Below are 18,752 nucleotides of genomic sequence, written 5' to 3' on the forward strand. Positions count from 1 at the left end.
CAAAAGAGTGTCTGCCGCGCATGCGCGCCCCGACTCAGCCTTTCCGGAGTGATCCTTCTCGTTACGTCACCACCGGCCTCGCTCGGACGGCAACCGGCGGGAGTTTTTCAAAATGGGAGTGCATAGGCACCGCCCAGGCCTCGGAAGGTGTCAGGGAGAACTTTCCGTGGTTTTAGCGTCGTCGCCTGGAGCGGCGGTCTAGAGAGCCGAGCCTGATGGGCGCCAAGACCGGCTGGCTGCTTGGAGCGCTGCCTCGAAGGGACTGCGTGAAGGAAACTAATCCGGAGAACCCAGGCCAGGGTCTGGAAATATGGCGACCTGCATCGGGGAGAAGATCGAGGTGAAAAGACTAGGCAGTCTGCAGCGGGGCGGGTGGGAGTAGTTGTGGGATGACACGAGACCGCTGTGGGAAGGGGAGCGAACGAAGCTAACGGCTGCGGGGCGGGCACCGAGGTGCTTAGGGAGGGTCCCAACCGCCCAGGCCTCAGCTGTTTAGGGGCGGAGCGGCCCGCCCCGCGGAGACAGTAAGAGTAGGGGAGGCGGGACAGGTGAGTCCCTCGCCGCCTGGCAGTGTCCCCAGGCACTGCGGCTTTCTGTCAGCAATCCCGCCCGAGCTGCCGCGCTAGAGCAGGGCAGGGCTACCTCACACTTCTCCAAGGGGATGGCGGTTATCTCCGGCGGGAGCTGCGGCGGGATTCTGACCAGGCCCTCGGCTCCCAGGGGTTGGCTGGAGATGGGAGGAGGGCGCTTAGGCTGCACTGAGGTTGAGGAACCAGATCACTAGGGTGCACCATCACCCTGAGCTTCCAGTCCAGCCTGGAAGCTCAGGGATCCCCGCACGGAGTCAACATGCCTTCCACCCTAGACACCTGCTGCATCGAGGTGTAATACCTGCCTGAATTTTGTCAAATTCCCCACTCGATCCATTTTATCTTCTTTTTCCATCCCCTTCCCATCTTCCTTTCTACTGTGAGTCATCACACATAATCTTTAATTTTAACTTTTAAGGATTTTAAAGTTGGAAATCTGCTTGGTAAAGGATCATTTGCTGGTGTCTACAGAGCTGAGTCCATTCACACTGGTTTGGAAGTTGCAATCAAAATGGTAAGAATAAACTAATCAACTTCTCTCCTGTACTTTGCAAGTAACTAGAGAGGTATCAGAGATGTAAGAAACTCCTTACCCACCAGCCTTTCCTTTGATTATGGTGTAAGGAACACTTTGCATAGGCAGAAGACAATAGTGCCAAGTCCAGCCGTTGAACTTAAGACTATTTTAGGAAAGCCTTGACCTTGCTTAAATAAGTTTTATCTTCATTAATGTTCAGTAGACCTCGTTTATGGTGTAATTATCCATACTTGGAGTAATTAGTAGAAATCAACTAACAAATAATTTGTTTGTAAGAGTTCATTGTGTATAATTCTGTATTTTCCTGTAACAATAAAAAATATTATTCTTGATTGTTAGAAGTCAGTCTAATAGGAGTAACATAAACATAAGCAAATTAAGAATCATTTGTCAGCCGGGTGGGTGGCTCACGCCTGTAACCTTAACACTTTGGGAGGCTGAGGCAGGTGGATCACCTGAGCTCAGGAGTTTGAAAACAACTGTGCAACATGGTGAAACCTCCTCTCTACCAAAAATACAAAAATTAGCCGGTGCGGGCACGGTGGCACATGCCTGTAATCCCAGTACTTTGGGAGGCCGAGGCGGGTGGATCCCCTGAGGTCGGTAGTTCAAGACCAGCCTGACTAACATGGAGAAACCCCATCTCTACTAAAAATACCAAATTAGCCGAGTGTGGTGGCACATACCTGTAATCCCAGCTACTCTGGAGGCTGAGCAGGAGAATCGCTTGAATCCGGGAGGCAGAGGTTGTGGTGAGCCGAGATCGCACCATTGCACTCCAGCCCAGACAACAAGAGCAAAACTCCATCTCAAAAAAAAAAAAAAAAAAATTAGCCGGGTGTGGCGGCAGGTGCCTGTGGCCCCAGCTACTCAGGAGGCTGAGGTGGGAGGATTGCTTCCGCCTGGGAGGTTGAGGCTGCAGTGAACTGTGATCATGTCGCTGCACTCCAGCCTAGGTGACAGAGTGAGACCCTGTCTTTAAAAAAAAAAAAATCATTTATCTAAACCACTTAGAAAAAGAAATGGAGGCCGGGCGCGGTGGCTCAAGCCTGTAATCCCAGCACTTTGGGAGGCCGAGACGGGCGGATCACGAGGTCAGGAGATCGAGACCATCCTGGCTAACACGGTGAAACCCCGTCTCTATTAAGAAATACAAAAAACTAGCCGGGCGAGGTGGCGGGCGCCTGTAGTCCCAGCTACTCGGGAGGCTGAGGCCGGAGAATGGTGTAAACCCGGGAGGCGGAGCTTGCAGTGAGCTGAGATCCGGCCACTGCACTCCAGCCTGGGTGACAGAGCGAGACTCCGTCTCAAAAAAAAAAAAAAAAAAAAGAAAAAGAAATGGAGGTTTTGCTTTAAAATTTGCCTGAATTGGGATTTTTTTTTTCTTACAGTTAGGCTGATTGTGCTATTAGATTATTTAAATTGAGATAGGATATTAGAATTAATTGGGCAAACTTTTACCAAGCATCCTCTCTGCCAAGCACTCTGCTAGGTGCATGAGGAAAACAGATAACAGTAGGTTGACCGCAAAGACATATAAAAGGACTTCAGTCTATTTTAAATTAAAGTATACTTTATTTTCAAAGTTCACTTTTAACCAGTTTACATTTGAAAGTCTGTCAACATTTAAACCTGTTATTTTTAGATAGATAAGAAAGCCATGTACAAAGCAGGAATGGTACAGAGAGTCCAAAATGAGGTGAAAATACATTGCCAATTGAAGCATCCTTCTATCTTGGAGGTAAGATACAAATTTTGTAGAAGTGACCAAGGACAGTGAATTTTTGAATATTTTAATTTATTATGCCCTTTCACATTTCAGCTTTATAACTATTTTGAAGATAGCAATTATGTATATCTGGTATTAGAAATGTGCCATAATGGAGAAATGAACAGGTATCTAAAGAATAGAGTGAAACCCTTCTCAGAAAATGAAGGTAGGCGTCTGTTTTTGTTTGTTTTGTTTGGGTGGATAAAAGTTTTGCATTTTAAAGTGTAGTTTTGAGGAATATGCTATTTTGTAATATATAGTAAAACTGTTTGAATTGTTACTTTCAGCTAGAAAAGATTTCCTCCGTCCCAAGCTGCTAATTCTTAAAACAATTCAATTATTACAGTAGCAAAGTAAGAAATTTGTTACCCTTCTGTCCTTAAAACATTTTAAATTAAATTATTGGCAGCAGTTTACTGTGTATTTTTTCAAATGTAGTAAGCTTTTTAGGATGCCATTGGTGACTATAAAGTAGTTCTAAATCAAGCACAAATAGCCATTGAAACTGTTTATTATAGAAAACATGAAACATGCAAGTAGTGTTCTATAATGAGTCCCCTGAACTTAACACTCAGCTTCCCAAACTAGTGACTCATGGTCATATTATTTCATCTTTACCGTTTTTACTACCCTGATTTTCCAAAGTATTTTGACGCAAATTATAGACATATTTTTAACTATAAATATTTCAAAATATAGATTTCTTTAAAAACATAGCCACAAAGTCATTATCACACCTAATAATTCTTTACTATCAAATATATAGCTTCAGATTTCCTCAATTTCTCATGATTTTTTGCAGTTCAAAGCAGAACCAAATAAGGTCTATACATTAACACAAATTATTGTTTTCAAGTTATCTTGCTCTGCTAACTGAGATTACAGACAGGCTAACAGAAGTAGTTGCTGATAGGCTTCTTGTACATCTGAATCTATATAAGCCATTTGGAAAACAATGTGGGCATAACATTAGAGTTACGGGAATATTTATATTCTTTGACTCAGGTTCCATTGTTAGACGTTTATTGCAAAGAAATAATGCAAATTGAAAAAAAATGATACTCATATTGATAATGACTACTGCATTTTTTTATAATACTTCATAAAAAAGGCCTTATTAGGCCGGGCGCAGTGGCTCACGCCTGTAATCCCAGCACTTTGGGAGGCTGAGGCAGGTAGATCACCTGAGGTCAGGAGTTCGAGACCAGCCTGGCCAACATGGTGAAGCCCTGTCTCTAATAAAAATGCAAAAATTAGCCGAGCATGGTGGCTCATGCCTGTAATCCCAGCTACTTGGGAGGCTGAGGTGGTTGGATCACAAGGTCCGGAGATCAAGACCATCCTAGCCGACATGGTGAAACCCCGTCTCTACTGAAAATACAAAAAAATTAGCTGGGTGTGGTGGTACTCTCCTGTAATCCCTGCTACTCGGGAAGCTGAGGCAGGAGAATTGCTTGAACCCTGGAGGCAGAGATTGCAGTGAGCTGAGATTGTGCCACTGCACTCCAGCCTGGTGACAGCAAGACTCCATCCTAAAAAAAAAAAAAAAAACTTACAAACTGAGTACTTGGGAGAGTTTGGGGGACATCGATGGAACTTTAGCTTTTTCTTTTTTTTAACAATTAGAATATATGTATGAAATGTTTGTGCAATTGTTTTTCTTTTTTTTTTTTTTTATTTGAGACAGAGTCCTGCTCTGTCGCCCAGGCTGGAGTGCAGTAGCGCTATCTTGGCTCACTGCAAGTTCCTCCTCCCGTGTTCATGCCATTCTTCTGCCTCAGCCTCCTGAGTAGCTGGGACTGCAGGCACCTACCACAGCGCCCAGCTAATTTTTCTGTATTTTTTGTAGAGATGGGGTTTCACTGTGTTAGCCAGAATGGTCTCGATCTCCTGACCTCGTGATCTGCCCATCTCGGCCTCCCAAAGTGCTGGGATTACAGGCGTGAGCCACTGTGCCTGGCCCAGTGTGCAACTGTTTTTCTTAATTGCCATGGTTACCCTAATGACTCTTAATTGCTAAAAAAAATTAAGCTTCTCTTAACTGCATGTAAAACACTCATCAGTTGGAAAGAACAAAGATTAAAAGGAATGCCTAGTTTTCTTAAAGGTTGATATGATATCTTTAGAGTGGTGTGATGGTACCACTCTGGTAATTGCTGGTAATTAAAGTGACTGGTAAATCTAAGCTCCAAGCCAGTGTTCTACTACAATGCTGGAATATTGTAGTAGAACATTTACCTGGGTTTCATAATATATACTAAATACTAGATGCTGAATCTTCCAGAGTTTCCAAATTGTAAATTATCTTTTTTTAAATCCTAACAGCTCGACACTTCATGCACCAGATCATTACAGGGATGTTGTATCTTCATTCTCATGGTATACTACACCGGGACCTCACACTTTCTAACCTCTTACTTACTCGTAATATGAACATCAAGATTGCTGATTTTGGGCTGGCAACTCAGTTGAAAATGCCACATGAAAAGCACTATACATTATGTGGAACTCCTAACTACATTTCACCAGAAATTGCCACTCGAAGTGCACATGGCCTTGAATCTGATGTTTGGTCCCTGGGCTGTATGTTTTATACATTACTTATCGGGAGACCACCCTTTGACACTGACACAGTCAAGAACACATTAAATAAAGTAGTATTGGCAGATTATGAAATGCCAACTTTTTTGTCAATAGAGGCCAAGGACCTTATTCACCAGTTACTCCGTAGAAATCCAGCAGATCGTTTAAGTCTGTCTTCAGTATTGGACCATCCTTTTATGTCCCAAAATTCTTCAACGAAAAGTAAAGATTTAGGAACTGTGGAAGACTCAATTGATAGTGGGCATGCCACAATTTCTACTGCAATTACAGCTTCTTCCAGTACCAGTATAAGTGGTAGTTTATTTGACAAAAGAAGACTTTTGATTGGTCAGCCACTCCCAAATAAAATGACTGTATTTCCAAAGAATAAAAGTTCAAATGATTTTTCTTCTTCAGGAGATGGAAGCAGTTTTTATACTCAGTGGGGAAATCAAGAAACCAGTAATAGTGGAAGGGGAAGAGTAATTCAAGATGCAGAAGAAAGGCCACATTCTCGATACCTTCGTAGAGCTTATTCCTCTGATAGATCTGGCACTTCTAATAGTCAATCTCGAGCAAAAACATATACAATGGAACGATGTCACTCAGCAGAAATGCTTTCAATGTCCAAAAGATTAGGAGGAGGTGAAAATGAAGAGAGATACTCACCCACAAACAACAATGCCAACATTTTTAACTTCTTTAAAGAAAAGACATCCAGTAGTTGTGGATCTTTTGAAAGACCTGATAACAATCAAGCACTGTAAGAATAACTCTATCAAAGACATTTTGGTTTTTGTAACGTTATACTAGTATAAATATGAAGCTGCATCTAAGCGGGGGGTTACCAGGGAAATGAATGTCTAAAAAAAAAAAACAAAAACACTCATATGGATTTTGACCTATGGTTAACAGTCTTAAAAGGAGTGTGTGTGTTCATGAATGTGTTTATAAAATTGTTTAATATTTGGAAATTCTTAGTCTTATTTTTTAATTTTATATGGAGTGAGTCTCCAGTGCAAAGTATCATATATATTAGTCATGCCTTACCCCCAAAGTACTTTAATAATAACTGTATACATAGATAGAAAAGCTGAGCCTGAGTGTTCATAACACTGACTGCTTCCAACATGAAAACTAATTTTTAGTGACTGTAGTGTGTGATTTTTTCTTTTTCTGTTCATTTTATGATTTTTATGCTTAAATTATAAGAGGGCAGTAGCCACATAGAAATGCTGTCAAAGTACCCTGGGCATTTTGGCATGGGAGTTTAGCTTTTTAGAGATAGCATAGTTATGCCAATATTGTTTTCTATAGTTATTCTAAAATGTTCAGGTATTCAAATCAGAAGAAATCCTTTTCTAATATTTTTACCTTAAAAAGTTACCTGATAATTTTTTATTAGCTTATGAGATTTTTTTGTTTGTTTATATAGCTCCAGTCATCTTTGTCCAGGAAAAACTCCTTTTCCATTTGCAGACCCGACACCTCAGACTGAAACGGTACAACAGTGGTTTGGGAATCTGCAAATAAATGGTGAGTTTTTAATGGAGTATTTAATCAAGAATTAATTACTTGGACACTTACCAAGCATTGCAGTGTTGTATATGAGATTTTTAAAGAAAATCATTTTCTTGCTTGGTGCAGTAGTTCATGTCTGTAATCCCAACACTTGTGAGGCCAAGGCAGGTGGATTGCTTGAGGCCAGGAGTTCAAGACCAGTTTGGGCACATAACAAGACCCTGTATCTACAAAAAATAAAAAATCAGTTGAGTGTAGTGGCATGTACCTGTAGTGCCAGCTACTTGAGAAACTAAGCCGGGAGGATTGCCTGAGCCCAGGATTTCAAGGCTGCAGTGAGCTATGATCACACTGCACTCCAGCCTGTGTGACAAGAGACAGAGACCCTGTCTCAAAAAAAAAAAAGCATTGGCCAGGTGTGGTGGCTCATGCCTGTAATCCTAGCACTTTGGGAGGCCAAGCCAGGCAGATCACTTGAGGTCAGGCGTTCAAGACCAGCCTGGCCAACATGGTGAAACCCCATATCTACTAAAAATACAAAAATTAGCTGGACGTGGTGGCACACACCTGTAATCCCACCTACTTGGATGGCTGAGGCACAAGAATCACTTGAACCCGGGAGACAGAGGTTGCAGTGAGCTGAGATCATGCCACTGCACTCCAGCCTGGGTGATAGAGTGAGACTCTGTCTCAGAAGAAAAAAAAAGCACTTTCAGTATGTCTCAATAAAGCTGTCTTACAGTGTTTGAATATTTGCTATAAGTCAGCCACTGTCCTTAATGTTTAACATATATTAAGTTCTCACAAACATGAGGAAGATACTGTTATTATCTCCTTACAGATGAGGAAACTGGGTACACGTCTCAATTTGCCCAAGCTATGTGACCATTCAGTAGAGGAGCCAGGGTTCGAACATAAGTAGTCTGGCTCAGAGACTTTATTCTTAACCCCTGCTCTTGCAGCCACTCTATAATCAGCACCTTCTATCAGTGCCCATAAAATAATCAAAAGATGATTGACCTTATTTTTAAGTGGAAGCTGATAAGGACATTATAGGGTACCAGTGGGACCTCACACTAAAGTACAGAGCTACTAAAACCTAAACATTTTTAAACAGCTGTCATCCAAGTCATTATGTTGTTTATAATACAGAGTTTGAAGGTTAAATAATGAACATGACAGATTCACAGAAGGTGAACTGGGAAATAATGATGGAAAAAAGAATAAAAAAGACATATGGAGGGGAGGAGATGATTTTTTACCAAGTATCGTATTGCCTCATAGACAAAAAGCAAATAACACAGCTGTAATTTAAGCAGAGAGTTGTATGTTATCTTGAGTCCATTCTTCTTTTCTTTTTTTTTTAATGTATATTATTCTCAGAAGCCCAAAAGGAAATTAATCTTTTGTACTAATTGGAGATAATTCAGGTTTGTTTTTTAAACTATAAAACTGCCACATACTTAGTTTTTCACATCTGTTGTGTTTACAGATACTTATATTTAGTAACACAGACTTGTCTGAGATGGAGAAATAACCTTGTTTATAATAATCCAGTAGTGCTCCTGCAATTTTTCAGTATATTATTTGATACAAAATACTTTCTGTCATAATGAGAGTGGGGGGAAAGCAGTAAAAAGTCATTTAAGAAAAAAACTGTAATTCAAATTTTTAGAGTGTAGCATTGAAAAATTGCCTTACCAAGTTTTATATAATCTAATCATTTGAAGCCTTTAAAAGATGCTGTTCTATATGTGAACTTTAAAACCATACAAAATAAAAATTGGTAAAATTAATGACTTTTAAAAAATGTGTGTGCAAGTACATTTGTAATGTTAAATATTACTGTTAAAGCTGTTCATATAGTGTTTTTGCTTTTAGTTGCATATTTTCATTAATTACAAGTATTTCTAAGTAAAGATGGGCTAGACAGTTCTTAGCTTAAAGAGAGTAAATTTATGTATTTTTCTCATGTAGAATGATTACTTGGGAACTCAAATCTGCTTTTGTTGCAGCATTGGCGATTGCATGCTTTAGGATTAATAGGTGACCATATAGTGACTGGTTTTTGCCTTAATTGAAAAATTAATTTTATGTTAATATCTTTTGTGTCTTAGTCTTAGGAATACTAAAGATATTTCTTCACAATCTGGTTTAAAATGTTCTTTCAAAGTCATGTCTTAAACTGCTTATTTGTTAGAAAATTATGAGCTCTTATTTTGTTTTTTTTACTAGATTTCTTTTGTTTAAAAAATGCTATTATAATCAGAGTGACATTGTTTTGGGTCAACTTGAGTTTTTAGTTATTTACTAAATTGCTTCATTCTATGTATATTACAGCTCATTTAAGAAAAACTACTGGATATGACAGCATCAGCCCAAACCGGGATTTCCAGGGCCATCCAGATTTGCAGAAGGACACATCAAAAAATGCCTGGACTGATACAAAAGTCAAAAAGAACTCTGATGCTTCTGATAATGCACATTCTGTAAAACAGCCAAATACCGTGAAATATATGACTGCACTTCACAGTAAACCTGAGATAATCCAACAAGAATGTGTTTTTGGCTCAGATCCTCTTTCTGAACAGAGCAAAACTAGGGGTATGGAGCCACCATTGGGTTATCAGAATCGTACATTAAGAAGCATTACATCTCCGTTGGTTGCTCACAGGTTAAAACCAATCAGACAGAAAACAAAAAAGGCTGTGGTATGTCTGTTATTTTCCTAAGTTACTACATAACATTTTACTTGAGAATACAATTCTTGAAAACATATTTTTTAGTCCTCTATAATATCCTTGTACTTTGGGGTGTATACATGATCAACTTTATTAAAGAGAAAAGAGACTGGGTGTTTATGGAAAAACAGCTCTTGTTTCCCTGTCTTCTTAAGAATAGTGAATTGATACTGATACGTTTTGAATTTTAAATTATTAATTTAAAGTAGATTTGAATGAAAAACATTTTAAAATAATACTGGCTCTATGCTGGGTTAAAGATTATTTTGTTCACAGTTCCAGTCAGTGAGCTAATATTATCCTTTTGCTTCTATTTTTATTGTTTCTAAATTTAATCCCATCTCAATTTTTAAAAAACTAGAAAATATAACTTTTATTTTTTTAGCATCTGGAACTAAAGAAAAGGCATATGCACATTTAAGTTTAGAGTTTAAAAATTATTGTATGTGAACTGAGAATGCTGTGTGTTTTTTTAATTCTATCTTTATCCTGTTCTTTGTTCGCATTTTACTTCCCATTTCATCCTTGCCTTTGTTTGGCTTGCTATTATCTTTTCAAAGTCCTTATTCTCCACCCTACCTTCTGTTTGGTTTCTGCTCATTGATTATCATTTGACACTTCATTATACATTCTTACCTTTGCACCATATGGTTCACAGTTGTGCTCAAATATACCTCTGATCTGGACTGTTATAGTGAAGCAGCTATTTGATTTTGACTTCAATATTTGTTTCTGCCATGGTTAAGTACTCCTAAGTATTATGTATGTCAGAGCTGTTCTAGTAAACAAAATAATTATTACTGATTTTTTGGGTTTTTTTTTTTAGGTGAGCATACTTGATTCAGAGGAGGTGTGTGTGGAGCTTCTAAAGGAGTATGCTTCTCAAGAATGTGTGAAAGAAGTTCTTCAGATATCTAGTGATGGAAATATGGTAATATGTAGTTACTTTATTACCTTGCAACTTCAAATTATCGTTTAAGCACATTTAGCATTCTAATTCATTTTATAATGATAAGGGTTTTTTTAGTCAGTTTCCTGGTATGATAGTGTCTCTGGAATTCAAAAATTGAAATAGCATATTAAATATATTTAAATAAATTGGTGCAGTGTTAAAAATAATTATATCTGGTAAGAAAATCTAAACTTTTGGTTTAAGTTAAAAAACAAAAAAATTACTTTTACATAATATGTAACATTTTTCTATAAAATAATATTTAATGTTACATTTAAACACTTTTTATATGTTTTAGCAAAATATAGTACTGGAACTTAATGTCATGTAATTAGAATTTTTAAAAAATATTTTGGCAGATCACTATTTATTATCCAAATGATGGAAGAGGTTTTCCTCTTGCTGATAGACCACCCTCACCTACTGACAACATCAGTAGGTACAGCTTTGACAATTTACCAGGTATGTGAATTTACTAGGGAGTAAATTTTGATAGTAGATTTATATGTATATATGTATAAACTCCATATATAGATATAATAAATTATAAATAGCTTCAGTCAAACTTAAGGTCATATATTCTTGTACTTTGTTTCTGGTGAGAGTTGCATGCCTTTAATGCAATGTTTATTGTTAATATTCTGTGTTATAATGGTACTGTAAGTAAAAACTAACGCTAGAACATTAGTCATATGTCTCACAAATGTAATTTGTATACTTGTTTAGAATGTGGCTATAGTTGTGTTAAAAAAATTTCAACATTGTGCTTGCTTCAGAGCACATATACTAAAGTTGGAATGTTACAGAGAACATGGCCCCCGTGACTCACAAATTTATGAAGCCTTCTGTATTTAAAGAATAATTCACCATGTATGTGGCTTTTCACCTTTGAAATCACTGCTGCTACATAAGTGATTATTTATAATTATAGTTAACCAAATTTGACTCCCAGTTTGGTTTCTGAATATTATGGACTGGGGACATAAGTACTGAATAGTAAGACTTCATTGAGGTTACTCTTAGAAAAGAATAAGAAAATCTGTCTAATGTAACCCTATTAGAAATCACAATAAATAGATAAAACTATATGTCAGGTCAACACTTTCTTTCCTAATGTTAAGTTTTGTTTTTTTTTTTCCTTAGAAAAATACTGGCGAAAATATCAATACGCTTCCAGGTTTGTACAGCTTGTAAGATCTAAGTCTCCCAAAATCACTTATTTTACAAGATACGCTAAATGCATTTTGATGGAGAATTCTCCTGGTGCTGATTTTGAGGTTTGGTTTTATGATGGTAAGTACCATTTGGAAATGGTAATTTGTTCCTTTAGTTTGTAATTTAGTAGTTATGTATATGTGGGTTTTTAAAATTCAACACAGCCAGTTTTAAAGATGTGTATGTGTGTAACTATACATATAAATTGCACATCAGAGTATACATGTCAGATCATATTAACCAAAATTTATCGAGCCTTCCTTTAAACAATTTATCCTATAATATGTATATTGGTCCTCTTTTCCTACTTAGCTCCGGTTTACATCTAGGCTGATGGTATAAAAATCACATGAAATGAGCGATGTCCTATTTATTATTAGAACTCTTAAATGGACATATACCAAATTATCAGAATTATAAATGTAGCAAAAAGGATAGGGTTGAGTCTAAATCTATTCTGTAAAGATGAATGTTCTTATTTTCTAAATCTATTCTATAAAAATGAACTATTTTTTAATCTATAAAGCTCCTTTAAGGGACACAAAGCATTCATATCACACAGTATACATATAATTATAGCTATCCTTCAATTATGTTTTTGTATGAATATAGTGATTTTTTAAAATATAGAAGTATCCAGCTTAAACCAGATATATGTTGGGAAAAATATGGATGACCTATATTTATTGAATACTTTGATAGTCTCATTTTATTAATAGTCAATAAATGAATAAAAACGATACCTTGATCTAGGTGCCATTATATATTGGTATGATAATAAATATAAATCTAGGAATATTTTAAAAAAGGATAAGAAAACAGTTTCCTGATTTTTTTTTTTTTTTTTAGGGGTAAAAATACACAAAACAGAAGATTTCATTCAGGTGATTGAAAAGACAGGGAAGTCTTACACTTTAAAAAGTGAAAGTGAAGTTAATAGCTTGAAAGAGGAGATGAAAATGTATATGGACCATGCTAATGAGGTACATACCTAATTATAGGTTTTTCATACCTATTAATAACGATTACAAATGACATAGGTGAAACAATGACGGAAGCACTCTTCTTTTGAAATAGGGTCATCGTATTTGTTTAGCACTGGAATCCATAATTTCAGAAGAGGAAAGGAAAACTAGGAGTGCTCCCTTTTTCCCAATAATCATAGGAAGGTAAATGTCTGAAAATTTTAAACATGTGGCTAAAATGTTTTAAAAGTTTGGTGTTTATATTATAAACATTCTTTAGTTTTCTGTAAATTGAAAGCTTCAAGGGAATATATTTGGACTTTTCTCCTTCAGAAAACCTGGTAGTACTAGTTCACCTAAGGCCTTATCACCTCCTCCTCCTGTGGATTCAGATTACCCAACGAGAGATAGAGCATCTTTCAATAGAATGGTCATGCATAGTGCTGCTTCTCCATCACAGGCACCAATCGTTAATCCCTCTGTAAGTAAATATATGTCACTTCTATACTTTAAACCTTTCAATGATTGCCTGATGCCCTTCATATAAAATAGTTTATTGTGACTTTACTATCATCTACGTACTTTTCCAGCCTCATCCTGAGCCACTTTATCCCATACTATCTATGTTTGAGCCTCAAAGGCCTTCTTTCAGTTCTTTAAACAAGTCAAAGGGCCTTTTCACATGCTGTTCACTTGACCTGGAACTCTTTTCCCCAAACACTTAACTTTATATGCGTAAGTCTTATTTTTCAAGTCTCTGTTTAAGTGTTACCTCAATGAGCCCTAATCTCAGCCCTCTCGGAAAAGCTAAATGTATTAACATATACATATATAGTTGTTTTATTTTTACTAGTAAAATATCATTAATTGCCTAAATGCTCATGATAGACTCATGGTTAAATTTATTATATATTTAATGAACATGGCGATGAAGATTATATAGCAGTGTAGAAAAATGCAACATTAAAGAAACAGGTGTGTATGTTTGTGTGTACTCACACACATGCACAAAAAGAACATGCCATGGGATAAAAAGATGAAAGAAATCCACCAAAATGAAAACAGCAATTCTGCAGGGGGGTGGGGGATTCTTTTCTGTATTTTTCTAATTTCCAATAATGTAGTTATATTTTCATTAAAACATTTTTGTTTTTAAAAAATTAAGCTAATGAAAAATCCCATAATTGTCTGCTTTCGCTGAATTTGGCTTATAAAAATGCTGAGGAATAATATCTTCCTGTCTTTTATTCTTTGTAGATGGTTACAAATGAAGGACTTGGTCTTACAACTACAGCCTCTGGAACAGACATCTCTTCTAATAGTCTAAAAGATTGTCTTCCTAAATCAGCACAACTTTTGAAATCTGTTTTTGTGAAAAATGTTGGTTGGGCTACACAGGTGAGAAGTTTCTAGTACAGTGCATTTTCTTGTTATGAATTTCTTTTCATTTTCACACTGATAAGACAATTACCAAAAAATACAAATCATTGTAATGCTATATTTTTACAAGGAAGTTTTGTACCTTTTTACATTAGTTATATCATGAAAAATGTTAACTTCTTAAATTTGTGTTCAGTTGGAAGACTCCAGACATTGCTGATAACAGGTTGTCTGCTAGGGCTTGGGTGACCTACTTTTGCCATTTGTTTTTAAATTAGAGGTCATGATAGTGACTAATTGTGAAGAGTAGAGTGTGATATCTGTGACGTTTTAGGTTTTGGAAATTATTTGTAATCAATATTAGTAGAGTAACTTTTTATTTTTTTGAGATGGAGTCTCACACTCTCGCCCAGGCTGGAGTGCAGTGGCGCAATCTCAGCTCACTGCAAGCTCCGCCTCCTGGGTTCACGCCATTCTCCTGCCTCAGCCTCCCGAGTAGTTGAGACTACAGGCGCCCACCACCATGCCCAGCTAATTTTTTGTATTTTTAGTAGAGACGGAGTTTCACCATGTTAGCCAGGATGGTCTCAATCTCCTGACCTTGTGATCTGCCCGCCTCAGCCTCCCAAAGTGCTGGGATTACAGGCATGAGCCACTGCACCCAGCCAGTAGAGTAACTTTCATTTGGCAAAAGAAGAAAAGGATTTTTCCATTAAAAGTCAAGTGAAAGCTAGGTGTGATGTCACGTGCCTATAGTCCCAATTACTCAAGAATCTGAGGTGGGAGGGTCATTGGAGTCCAGGAGTTTGAGGCCAGCCTGGGCAACAAAGCAAGACCCCATCTCTTTTAAAAAGTGAAGTCAGTATTGAGTTTCAAACTTATAGAATTTTATGTAGTTGTGAACCTATATGTGTATATTATCTAAAATCTTGAAACTTGGAGACTTCTGAGCCTGACACATGTACTTTTACTTAACAGTGAAGTAAAATGCAACCTAGTACTTTATGGGGGTAGGTAACATTTGTTGGGCACCTGCTTTGTGGTATCTACCATGTTTTTCACATACATTGTCTAGTTTATCCCCCAAAATAACCTAGTAAAGGTGATGTATCTCCTTTTATAGATAGTAAAATTATGCTTCATAATGGTAGAGTAACTTACACAATCCTGTACTATACTCTTAAGTTGGCAGAGTCCAGATGTAAGCCTAGGTCGGTTTGATTTGGCGTCCATGTACTATGCACTTCTCCATTTTGAGTGACACATTGTGACTATTAATGACTAAAGAAGAAGTTTCAGAGGCTAAAATGTAATATTCTCAGGCCAGGAAAGAAATTCTGATGGCTTAAGGACAAAGAAAATGTTGCTTTTATTTCCTAAATCTCTTCTTGTTAAATACTAAATATTTCTTGTGGGGGAAAAAAACCAACAACCAAGAAATCCTAGTGGAAATTAATGGGAAACGGGATTCACTTATAATAATTTTAATATTATAATATCTTAGCTATTAAAGGAATAACCTGAAAAAGACATGAATATTCTCAGTGCTACTGCCATCATAGCCCCAAATTTGTAGTCACTTAGAGAGTTGTTTTTTTTTTTAACTGTGGAAAACCTGTTAAATATGTTAAATATTAATACAGAACCACAAACCCTCTCCTGTATGGTAATTTTGTATGCTGCTACTGCTGCTTTTTTTTTTTTTTTTCTATGCCTGTTCTTACCCATGCTTACTATTTTTCTAGTTAACTAGTGGAGCTGTGTGGGTTCAGTTTAATGATGGGTCCCAGTTGGTCGTGCAGGCAGGAGTGTCTTCTATCAGTTATACCTCACCAAATGGTCAAACAACTAGGTAAGTTCTTAAAATACTGGTTGAGATTCAGCCATTTGCTATAATTTCTCTTTCTCTATGTGTTGAAATAGATGATTTAATAAAGATACTTCTTTCATTTTGACAATGATCGTGTGATTCTTTAAACTGTTAATTATTCTTAGCAGTTCATATAGTCATTAATGCATATTTTATGATTATCTATATTAAACGCAGGGCAACTGGTATGAGTAATCCACTCTAAGAGGCTGGGTTCCTTGTAGCCTCACTGTTATAGCGTAACTCGATGGCCCTTTTCAGAAGTAAGGGACTTCTAATTCTAGGTTCAAATAATATACCACACCTGTTTACTTAAAAGAACAGAAAAAAGAAATCTTTATTTTAAGATATAACCTGCTTATTTTTCCCAAATGAAAGGCTATATCCCCAATCTAATGTAAAGTGATTAATGTTTGAAAGACTTTTTTGAATGTGTATATTCATTCTATATGAAAATGTGTGTCAGGCACCAAGCCAAAAATAAGAAATCTGGCAATGCGAAAAAAAAGGAGTTGTTTGCTTTCCTCATTTAAATCAGAACTTACTAAAAATAGGGTACTGACGATGCCAATGCAGATGTGCTCTTTTATGAGAACTGCTTATTGTAATGGAAGTACTTGGGACAAATGTGTGTAGATACCTGCCAACTGCATTTTTGTGTTAAATTTAGATAATGCAGTGCCATCACTTAAATAACTATGTTTCAAGTGAGAGGCTTTTTCAAAAGCTCTTTGAGGTGCTCCAGAAAGTGAAAGGATGCAGATGCAAAGTGGGTAAAACCCTTGTTCCCAGGATACATGTTGACATTTTATTTGGTATGGTCATTTGGAAATTGCTAACATTTAAATAGAAATATATTCATAATGTGTTTAGCTTGATATTTTTCTGTATAATTAGGGCTTTTTTTTTTTTTTTTTTTTTGGAGACAGTCTCGCTCTGTTGCCCAGGCTGGAGTCAGTGGTGTGACTTGGCTCACTGCAACCTCCGCCTCCTGGGTTCAAGCAATTCTCCTGCCTCAGCCTCCCAAGTAGCTCAGATTACAGGCATACACCACCACACCCGGCTAATTTTGTATTTTCAGTGAAGACAGGGTCTCCACATTTTGGCCAGGCTGGTCTCAAACTGCTGACCTCGTGATCCTCCCACTTTGGCCTCCCAAAGTGCTGGGATTACAGACGTTAGCCACCATGCCTGTCTGGGGCCTTTTAAATTTAATGAGGAATCCAGATATTTGGCTTGCTTTTGAAATGATGAAGCCAGTTAAAGTTTGTCTAATTTTCCTTCTGTTATTTAAATATATTTAGAAAATGGTCTGTTTTAAAAGAAAAGAAACTGTGTATGCTTCACTTGATTTAGGTATCTAATAAATAATTGTTATAATTTTTCTATGGTGCCTCTTGTTATTGAAGAATTACCGAAAAATATAATGTGCTTTTTGGGACTCTCAGGACCAAGTAATTCAGTTATGATTTTGTCTTTTTTTCTTTTGCTTCATTTAGGTATGGAGAAAATGAAAAATTACCAGAATACATCAAACAGAAATTACAGTGTCTGTCTTCCATCCTTTTGATGTTTTCTAATCCGACTTCTAATTTTCATTGATTAAAACTCCTTTCAGACATATAAGTTTAATAAATAACTTTTTTGTTGGCTTTCAAGTAAAGTGATTTTTTTTAATCTAATATAAAGTCTTCAGAAAGCCTTTCTAGGAAAGAATTTTAACCTATAATGTAAAGGATGTATTCTGAGAGAACAAAGCAGAATGAAACTTGAATCACTTACTAAATATAGTGGGTATAAAACAGAATACCTGACTTTGCTCTTAGACCTTAACTCCCAAACTTACTATGTTCATATATCATTATTGTTCATATATTGAACAATCTTTTAAGAGCAAAAATGTAAATGATATGTGGTTTATTTGTGCTTTTATTGTTTTCCCTGCGTCTCAGACATGTTGAGAATCATGGACAAAACCTGCTGGAATTTTGGAATTTTTGAACATGTAAATAATGTATATTTATGTTATAAGTAACATATGTAAACATGTATATTTGTTTTATATTTATTTTTGTAGCACCAGTGTGTCTCATGAAACATTTTTGCAAATGCATTTTATAAAAAAATAATAAATATAGTGATAAGTTACATTATCTTTTGATTCATTTAATTAAATACTTATTTTAAAATAACTTACCAGTAAACTCACTTTTTAAATTTTGTTGCCTGTTGAGGAGTCAATTAAATTTTAAATATTAATTTTGCAAATGTTAAATACATTGTTTCTCTATTATCTGAAAATCTTGGTATATTTTAATGAATTTTTTTTTAGTTATACGTTAAGTTCTGGATTACATGCGCAGAACGTGCAGTTTTGTTACATAGGTATACATATACCATGGTAGTTTGCTGCACCCATCAACCCGTCACCTACATTGGGTATTTCTTCTAATGTTATCCCTCCCCTAGCCTCCCATCCCCCTCAGGCCCCGGTGTGTGATGTTCCCCTTCCTAGGTCCATGTGTTTTTGTTTTTTGTTTTGTTTTGTTTGAGACAGAGTCTCACTCTGTTGCCCAGGCTGGAGTGCAATAGCGCTATCTCATCTCACTGCAACCTCTGCCTCTCA

At 36.7% G+C, this 18,752-nt stretch overlaps 1 protein-coding gene across 1 annotated transcript; it reads left to right on the forward strand.

The window, feature by feature from the left end:
* The first annotated feature begins 61 nt into the window (after positions 1-61).
* On the forward strand, positions 62-18,276 carry PLK4 (polo like kinase 4). Its single transcript, XM_001105577.5, has 16 exons — positions 62-340; positions 1,009-1,104; positions 2,774-2,869; positions 2,951-3,065; positions 5,225-6,245; positions 6,918-7,018; positions 9,344-9,714; positions 10,571-10,675; positions 11,056-11,158; positions 11,840-11,989; positions 12,761-12,894; positions 12,989-13,080; positions 13,210-13,357; positions 14,134-14,274; positions 16,002-16,108; positions 17,626-18,276. The coding sequence occupies exons 1-16, from the start codon at positions 311-313 to the stop codon at positions 17,726-17,728; spliced, it is 2,913 nt and encodes a 970-aa protein (XP_001105577.2). The 5' UTR covers positions 62-310; the 3' UTR covers positions 17,729-18,276.
* The last annotated feature ends 476 nt before the right edge of the window (positions 18,277-18,752 follow it).

This window comes from Macaca mulatta, chromosome 5 (genome assembly GCF_049350105.2).
Source record: "Macaca mulatta isolate MMU2019108-1 chromosome 5, T2T-MMU8v2.0, whole genome shotgun sequence".
Lineage (NCBI taxonomy): Eukaryota > Metazoa > Chordata > Mammalia > Primates > Cercopithecidae > Macaca > Macaca mulatta.